Genomic DNA, 9,061 nt, shown 5'->3' with positions numbered 1-9,061 from the left:
AAAACCCTGGCTTCATTTTCTCAGTGCAGAAACCAACGGGTGACGTCACGGTAGCTACGTCCATCTTTTTTACAGTCTATGAGATGAACCAACGACGCACAGCATTTTATTCAAGCCGTAATACTAAAATAGCACGCAACAAGGAGGAGCGAAAATATCTCCAGACCAGTGCTACCGACACTTGTATTAATTTCCCTTATATCATACAATATACTACATTATTGTTCCCTCCTGTAATTTTTAGTTGGTTTTGATTTTTTAGTTTACGAATAGGAACAGAAAATAAATTGGAAAAAGTGAAATAATCAGATTTTTTACAGCGTCAGTGCAGCCTTCTTTATTCACAGAGGGAACAATGTGTGTAACTATTGGTATCTATAGGTATAAAGATAACTAAAGGTACACAGAGAAACATTTGATTACTGCTAACTATATGGCTGAATAACTCACATGTTGTCACAGAGGCTTAACATGCAGGTATATGTGATGGTAAGTGTGTATGCAGTTCAAACTTGTACATTCATTTGACTATTAATTTTAAAAGTTTGGCTAACTTGGAATGTTCTGATAGACTCAACAACAGAAAACCACAAGGTCTCAACCATTAGAAGCTGTAGGCCATCTTCTACCTACGTCCAGCCACCAAATAAAGTCGAAAATGCATCTGACCGTTTGTGTTTCTTCATTCGACTTCTTTCGAGCAACGACACTGTCCTCCCCGATCTCAGAAATGAACTTTCAGCTGGTGTCGGCTAACTGACGACATTTGGGGAAACAACTAATCAGTCACAGATTGATTGGAGGAACTAATAAAGGGGAAGTCATCTTTTTATGTAGCTCGCTGTCAAGGTACACAAAGTACAATTGCTATAGAAAAAATGCTTAAATTATTGCTGTAGTGTCCGGGTTCGTTGGTTGATTAGTAAGTCGAGTTTCTCTCATCCGACAAAACCCTCATTGGTCATTGGTCTGCATTACTCTTCCAGGATGAATCCATTGTTTTTGGTAGCAAGAAGAGGAACAAACCACCTGTGAACACCTTTGAACTCACCCAGCCTACTTATAGAACATTTACTTAATCAGTTTCAAGTAAACCAACTGGCACCAAGTCGTCTGTGTTTTCTTTCTGGAGCATAAACTTTACCAACAGCAGATGACATATCACAGCTCAACCAACACAAATCATACAACTCTTTGCTATAATTCTTCAACAGTCCTTGTGCTCGAATATGAAAGTTAATATAATTCTAGTTTCAAAAGTTGCATGAATTTTCTGCTCTGTTCAGAGTCTGTTCTTATCACTTCTGTATAAAACAACAAGGTTAAAATGATTCATCGTGCAGCCAATGCTAGTCTATTTAGAATTCATTTAGGCTAACGAGGCTAGCAGGTGGAGCGCACTGCAGCTGGTTTAGTTCATCTGGAGGTGATGTGGAGACTGTTGTTTCTCCTACATCCAGTAAATAGGCTGAAGAGTCGAGTCGAGTAGTTGTTGAACGCTAACCGGGAAGCGAGGCCTAAAAGACAATAAGATGAGGCCGAATGTAATAAAGATCCTTCAAAAACAATAAATCTTGTCTTCTCGATACTATAAACAGATTAAATCAAAATGAACACTGGCAGCAGCCATGTAGAGCACATATGTGAATTTAAAGTCTGGATGTTGTTTCTGCTCAAGATTAGAAACAATCACGTCAAGCCTTTTTAACTTCAAGAACACATGCATAATTCAGATCGTCACCTCGTCTTCTCAGCGAGGGATCCTGACGTATACGAGAGAGAAGCAGCACATGAGAGAGGGCGGCGACGTAAGGGAACGGCAAAGGCATGAAAAGAGGCGAAGTGATGGGAATAAAGGAACGAGGACTTGTAGCGAGTCGGAGAGCAGCTGCTGAACTTGGCTCCGTGCTTACAAACAACAACGCGCTCCATCCAAAGTCGAATTATAAAATGTTTCAAGATCACAGCATGAAATTGGTTTCTCTTACCCTCTTTCACCCCCTTTTTTTTTTTTTGCCTCACTTTGTGGCTCAAGCGTTCAATCAGTTTCCCTCCTCGCATGATTCCGGCTTTTTTTTTTTCCTCTCCACGCTTTGCTCTCAAAAATAAATAAAGAAAGAAAGCGAGCCACACATTTCTGCATTCACGCCCCGACACGAGAGCGTTTTTGGAGAATCCGCTCCCTTTCTTCCCTCAGCATTTGTTGTTGTGAGAAGGGGTGGATGGGCTTACCACTGGGGCAAGAAGAGGAGGATGCTACAGAGGGAAAGGATGCACAAAAAGGAAAAGTTGTGTAGGATTTTGGAGAGTACATGATTCTGATGCAACAATCACAGACTGACCTTTTCTTGTGCTTGCGCTCATCCTTCCTCTTATGTTTTAAACTTGAAGAGCTGCGGGGATGAAAGAGAATAGAATCATGAGCGAGGGGCATTAATTCTGACAAATCCCGCGCAGACAGCCTGCCTTCTCGCTGATACATAAAGAGAATTGGACTTTAAGGTGGAAATCCAGTAATCTCGCTGAAAGCAGGCGCCGACTGTTACACCACGTTTAAAACTTATCCAGGTGAGAACTGTTTGTCTTCAAAGCCTCGCTTTTTAATAAAACATTTTCACCTTTAGAAATAGGACACACACACTGCAAAGAAAAGAAAGGCATGCTGAAATGATGAATAAAGAAATCGTACCTGTGTTTTGACTTTTTGGAGGTATACCTGGAATGAGGAGGGGGGAAAAGAAATGATTTGGGTCATCTAAGAATACAAGTCGAGCCATTTTGCCAGTATTGGTGTAATGAGCAACAACTACCTATGCCGCTTGCTCTTCTTGGAGCTCTTCTTCTTCTTCTTCTTCTTCTTCCTCAGCGGTGACAGGCTGTGGGACGGAGACCTGAAGCAGGAGTGAAAAGACAAACAAACATGAAGAATTCTCTCTCGACAAAGGTATCCAACAATACCTCTCGCTATCTAATTCCAAAGAACTGACCTTTTCCTTTTCCTCTTCCGCTCAGACTTTCTCTTCTTCTTCTTCCCCTTTGGCCGAAGGGAACGTTCTTCATCAAAGGAAGGGCTGCAAGCAGAGAGCGCACATGTGTTCAGTCGTGGGACGCGATTTAAGATCTCAGCTGCAAGAATCCAACAAAACTTCCGGACTGACAGAATCCCAGCATTAGAAACTTGTTCAAGCTACCGTTTGCCCCGATCACAACACCTTATCGGTCGCCTCTGCTGATATTTAGGCCACGCAGATGCTTCTACCACAATATAAATGTCAAAAACCCAATATGTGAAAGAATTATGTCCTTATTTGACAAATTCGTACCCTTAAAACCACCACAAATTTTCATCCATCTCAGGGGTTGATGTAAACAGCATCATATTATCAACTTTTATAGTAAGATGTTAGCCAAACAACACTAATAGGCTAATTGTGAGCTAAAAATGAACATCACTGTCGTCCATTTGGAGTCAAGTTTGCGTCCAGCCGACAACATTCACTCTCTTTAACTCTTCAAACGGCCAAAACCTTTAAACTGTAAGCCATTTGTTTTGTCCATTTGGGGGTAGAAAACAAGATGCAAACACATTAGCTCATCATCTTGTTAGTAAGATGGTAGCTAAATGAGGCTAATAGGCTAATAATGAGCGACATTATAATCCACTTGGAGTCAAGTTTGTATCCATTCACTCTCTTTAATGCTGTGTTTAGTTTCTACCACTTCTTACAGCAATGCACATCATCTTAACTGCTGAACTCCACCAGCTGGTTTCTCACAAATCTTAGAGTTGACCCATATTGACGAGGCAGTTCCACCGTGCTGCACCCCAACCTGTCCACCCTTAACCCTCAATATAACACTCAACTGGTCGGGGTCGGCATGTTTCTTGCATCTTGGCCAAAATCCCGATGGTCTATAGTCAGCCAGATGCACTGTTGCCTCAGTAAGGAAAGTAGCTATTGGTTGTCCTAAAAGTCGCTAGAAGTAGCTAAATGATGTCATCACCTAATTTGCATAATTTTTATTTGCATGAGGAATAATGTCATGGGACGGACAAACAGTAAGTACGAAACAACCTTAATATGTTTAGAACTACAAATGAACCGTCGTCTGTTGACTCTTGGTTTGTTTTTTTTAAAATGTTGCCGTCACTTCTCACTAATACTTTATCTGGACCCACATTAAACGTAAATGTTAGAATATTAAATTTAATCAAACGACCGTGATGTGAAACTGGCAGCTTTACGTCCAGCCCTCCTCCTTTGTCTGGGCTTGGGACTTAAAGTGACCTAAAGACGCTCTGGCAGAGTTACTTTTAGGTTTTTGTTTTTTTAGTTGTTGGATTTATTTTTTATTTTCTCTGACATGATGCGCTCGCTAGTGGGATGTTTATCTCATGTCACAGAGAGCATCACACAGTGGACAAGGTGAGGAAGTGACTGAGGCTGAGTCAAATGGTTTGTTTTACTGTGACAGGGAAGAAACTTTAACATTCACATCTCCCTCTGTAGGCCAAGCTGGGATCATTGGCGGCTTGGCGTGATTCATTTGAGGATCTCCTCTGATCTGACCGCAGCTCCTGACTGGTTGGGAGAGCTTTGGGACGGCAGCACCCACTGCTCGCTAAAGACAGTAACAGCACAATGATATGTGCTCAGTCTCCAAAACGTCAGAAGAGACTCCAACAACACCAGAAAAAGTCACGAGATTTGTAGCCTTTGGAAATAAAAAGTGGCCAAGAGGGTTTGGAAAGTCGGCAGAAAGTCTCCATGTTGTCAAGATGTGGCTAAATATGCCAGCTCAAATCCCAAAGCCTAGCCAAATCTGGCAACCATCTCTGGACCAGAGCTGACTCACTTCTGGTGCTGGAATCAGAAGGTGCTGGCTACCTGGAACACTGGAGCTGAGAAGGTAGTGTAGCCTTCAGCATGAGCTTTTTTTGCTTTCTGTGGCACAAATCTATGATGTGAAAGCAGTGAAAGTGAACCAGAATTACAATGTTTCAGGCCAGGTAGCTGAAGAATGAGCTGCCTGTTCTTAATATTAACAAAGCCTCAATCATTTGCCATCATCACACAGTCTTCCCGAACATTAACAATGCTGCTGCCGTGCACAGATACTGAAGAAAGCAAGAAACGTGGGCAATCAAAATGTCACTCTTATCTGAGCCTGCATCATTATGGTCAAAATGATAATCACTATTTCTTTTTATGAACAATGAGAACAGAAATGTTTATCAATGTTAATTAATTTTAGGGACAGCATATAAGTGGTGCTTTCACTTCCATGTGTGGCCACATTTTTGCTCAATCTTTGCATCAAAATAAGAATTAAGAGCATCTTCTAAAGGCAAAATCTAAAGACAATTCAACAATGAGGCTTCACTTGCTGAACATCTGCTTATTACAGACACTTCAATTCACTGATGTTCCCTGAATGTCTCACATGCAGGTTAAGGTACATGACCGTGCACAGAGAAGCCTCTAGTCTCCCCGTTTTGCAGGCAGCTCAAGAGTGTGTGACCCATAGACTGTATAAAAGATGGACGTAGCTACCGTGACGTCACCCGTTGGTTTCTGCACTGAGAACATGAAGCCAGGGTTTTGCTACTTCCTGGTTGACATCTTGGATTTTTGGAGCCAGTGACGCAAAAATCGTCGGAGGGGGGCGGAGCCATAGGAGCAGCGATTGGTCAGACGGATTGAGAGGCGGGCCCTCTCTGCCCGCCCACATTTACCGCCTTTTGCTCGCTTCATCTGTATGGTCGCTGCCGACTGTAAATCAAGCCAGCCACGCCCCTTGCCCCGCAAAATGTTGATGATTTTTAAAAAATTCAGTATTGATTTATTTTCAGATTGGCCACCTGATCTCTGAATTTGACCATGAAAACTAATAAGAAAAAAATCCTGAGCTGGAAGAATGCAGTATTTCATGATCTGTGATCAGTTCTTTTCCAATTCATTTCTATGGGAGCCAGGACTAGTGGACGTAGTGATATTGCAGGTTTTTGACACTTCCAGGTTGACTTCATTTTTCAGGGCCGGTTGCTACGTCCATCTTTTATACAGTCTATGGTGTGACCGCAAATTGCTCAAAACAAAAAATAAATAAAAGAAGGCATTCTAATGTTTGATTTATCCAAGTTTAAACCAAATGATTTTGAGGACTATTATCTATGAGAGCATTTTAAACATCAGCATCACAGTCAATCATGCTCATCTAACTGTAAGAAGCCTAAACTATGATTAGTATTAATCACGCAGCTCTGCTTTAATCTGTTTGAAAACATCCCAGATCACGTTTTTTTGGATTCTTCACATGCACCTGCATTGTGATGGAGGCTGTGTTCTTTGACAAAAAATACATTAAAGCCACAACAAGTGAAACTGAAAGTATCTGCATTGCCATTTGCTAAAGAAAATCACTTTTCATTTTGCAGACATCTTCACACGAGACATGCCGTTCATATCTCATGTTAGTAGGTTCAAGTACTAATTGGCAAATGCCTACAATGATCACAGCATCAGGGCAAAGAACTCCCACAGGTTGTATTAACGGCTACTTTAAGACATGATTCAAGTAGGTGAGAATCTACACTGGAACACTTTCTTCACCTCGTTCTATTTCTTTGATATCACAGATTTTGTTTTTTTTTTTTTTTCCTTTTATTGTTGGTTTTGATTTTTTTTTTTTAAAAAAACCTGCAGGGGGTCTCCACAAAGGCCGCGTTTGGTTGCAAACATTTAGATGATAGGATTACGACATGGGAGTTATTTAGGTTAGAGACACAAACTCGTGCAGCAAATGCCACCAAAATACATTCTTTAAGGAGTTCTCTGTAATGCTTTTGTTCCTAAAATATTTGCAGACAAAACAACAGAACGGGGTGGGGGTAAAATAATCCACATGACTCATCGCTGGCATCACGTAGCTGCACATGAATGCATCCTGATTCCCTCCTCACAACAATCATAAGCAAGATTATCTGTGAGCCAAATGTCCCATATGAGATGATCCCATCACAACAGGATGATTAAATCCCATCCAGACTGATGTAAGGCACGAAACAGATCGCATGCCGGTGAGCTTCAATAAAGTCAAGACCCACGGCAGCACGGCTGCACTCGGAGGGGCAAAATCTGAGATTAGAATAAGATGTTTGAATTAAAATCGGGAACTTCACTTCCTCAGCAGGTTTCATTAGTTTGTGATTTACAGAGTCGTCAGTGATGCACAGGTTGCAGGGCTTGTGGTGAATGGTGCTTTTAATTCTCTTAAATGGATGTCTGCCGATACACTTTTATTGTATTTGTATCTATCAGTTTTTTATGGACTTCTCCTTGTGCATGGACCCACGTTCTCACTCTGGCCCGAGATATCCTTGTTATCCGTTCTGTTCTTTCCATTAAATTCATCATTATATAGAAAAGAAAACTGTCAGATCGCAGCTGCTGATTGCTGTCCAAAGGTCCACTTCATTTACTCCCTGAAAACGACTGATCTGGAAGAGGAGACGAAGGCCTTTGAAGCGCCGCGGGGCTCGCTGAATGGGCTTTTCAAGTACAGAAGTGACTGAAATTTATGAGATGCAAAGACAGGAGAGAGTGAGCGAGCACGTCGGCTGAACGATGAAGACATCAAAAAACGAAGCTCCGTGTGGAACGTGTGGCCATTTTTTCTGATGCTTTAAAGATTAAATGATAAATCAGAAAAGTTTAATATTTAATTAATGAAGCCTGAAAATGATTGTTAGACTATTTGCAACAGGTTAATAACTGTGGTGATTTTTTTTTTTTTTAGTCTGTCTCTGGCTGATCTTCCCAAAGGGTGCATGTACCGAGGGTCTGACTGTCCTTTCTCCAGCAGGGAAAACCAACATTTACAAGTTCTAGTCATGTTTTCTTTTTGTCATTCCCATCTTTATTGGATAGTTACAGCAGGAATGCAAGGAAACAACATGCACTGAGGGTCCAGGCCAGCTAGGAATCAAACCAGATTGTCACTGTTTGAGATTAAAATAAGAGATCTAATGTTCACGTCTGAACATAACTGCGGATTTGAAAACCACCAATCGTGTATCAAAGACATGAAGAATCTGAAAAAAGACAAGTTCGGGTTTATTCAAAATTCCAGATGTTCGTTATTGTCTGACTTTTCTACTCTACCCTGAGCTTTGTCAAAGAACTCGAGGCAAAATAAAGCTAATATTTGTAATTAAGGAGACCGTCTTTGATACGACTTTAACGAAAGAACGCATGAAACCAAATCATGAGCTCAATGCAATCACGCTCACGAGAACCACCAGAGACGCTCTGAATGTGCGAGTGTCAACAAGGTGGGAAGCTCTAACATGTGCACTTTGAAATGGAATCGATCAGGCATGAATTTTGTGATCATTAAAGGTGTAATATTTGAATTCAATCCACTCTTTGTCAGTTCAGCCAGTATCTCCTTACGGACTGCTAACTGTCCATTCTGTGTGCACTAAAATAAAATCTGCTGTTTGTCTGGCTAAACGGGAAACAGAGTGGCTCAGATGAATCCTCAGGAAACTATTCCAGCGAGTCTTTTGCACGTTCATGCACAGGACAACAGGAAGTGGAGGAAGAGGACAGTAGCTGCAAGAGGAGACGGGAAGTCCTGCACATGCTCACTAAATATCAACAACCTCTGTCAAGAACTGCAAACTCCAGCTTTAATGATAAAATAGATAAGTGTACACGTTTTAATTAGTCGGGTCATTTTGCAGAATTAATAATATCGTAGGGTCTTAACATTAATTGGTAAAGTTTAATAAATATTATTGTAGAGTTTTAATCTTGATATTTAATTAAGTCGAGGTTTTTGCATAAATAATAAGATTACAGGATCGTCACCGTAACATTTAAATTAGTCAATTAATTTCTAAAAATACATAATGTTGTAGGGTGTTAACAAGTTAATCAGATAAATGTGTGATTTATATCATATTGTAGGGCCTTTATCTTAATATTTAAATTTGACTAATGTAGTTGTATAATTACTAATATTGTAACCATGCACATTTAAATTAGTCAGGGCA

The 9,061-nt window shown here is 40.7% G+C and overlaps 1 protein-coding gene across 1 annotated transcript in view; it reads right to left on the bottom strand.

The window, feature by feature from the left end:
- Positions 1 to 9,061, bottom strand: part of srrm4 (serine/arginine repetitive matrix 4) — an 81,541-nt gene that overhangs the window by 9,480 nt on the left and 63,000 nt on the right. Inside the window, exons 3-6 of the mRNA XM_008279880.1 lie at positions 2,988 to 3,071; positions 2,811 to 2,891; positions 2,690 to 2,716; positions 2,343 to 2,393 (exon numbers count right to left, since the gene is read on the bottom strand). Of these exons, the coding sequence (XP_008278102.1) occupies positions 2,343 to 2,393; positions 2,690 to 2,716; positions 2,811 to 2,891; positions 2,988 to 3,071 (243 nt within the window). The remainder of the gene's footprint in view (positions 1 to 2,342; positions 2,394 to 2,689; positions 2,717 to 2,810; positions 2,892 to 2,987; positions 3,072 to 9,061) is intronic.

The sequence above is a fragment of the Stegastes partitus genome, unplaced genomic scaffold (genome assembly GCF_000690725.1).
Source record: "Stegastes partitus isolate 25-593 unplaced genomic scaffold, Stegastes_partitus-1.0.2 Scaffold174, whole genome shotgun sequence".
NCBI classification, from domain to species: domain Eukaryota; kingdom Metazoa; phylum Chordata; class Actinopteri; family Pomacentridae; genus Stegastes; species Stegastes partitus.
This window is presented reverse-complemented; position numbering and strand designations above follow the sequence as displayed.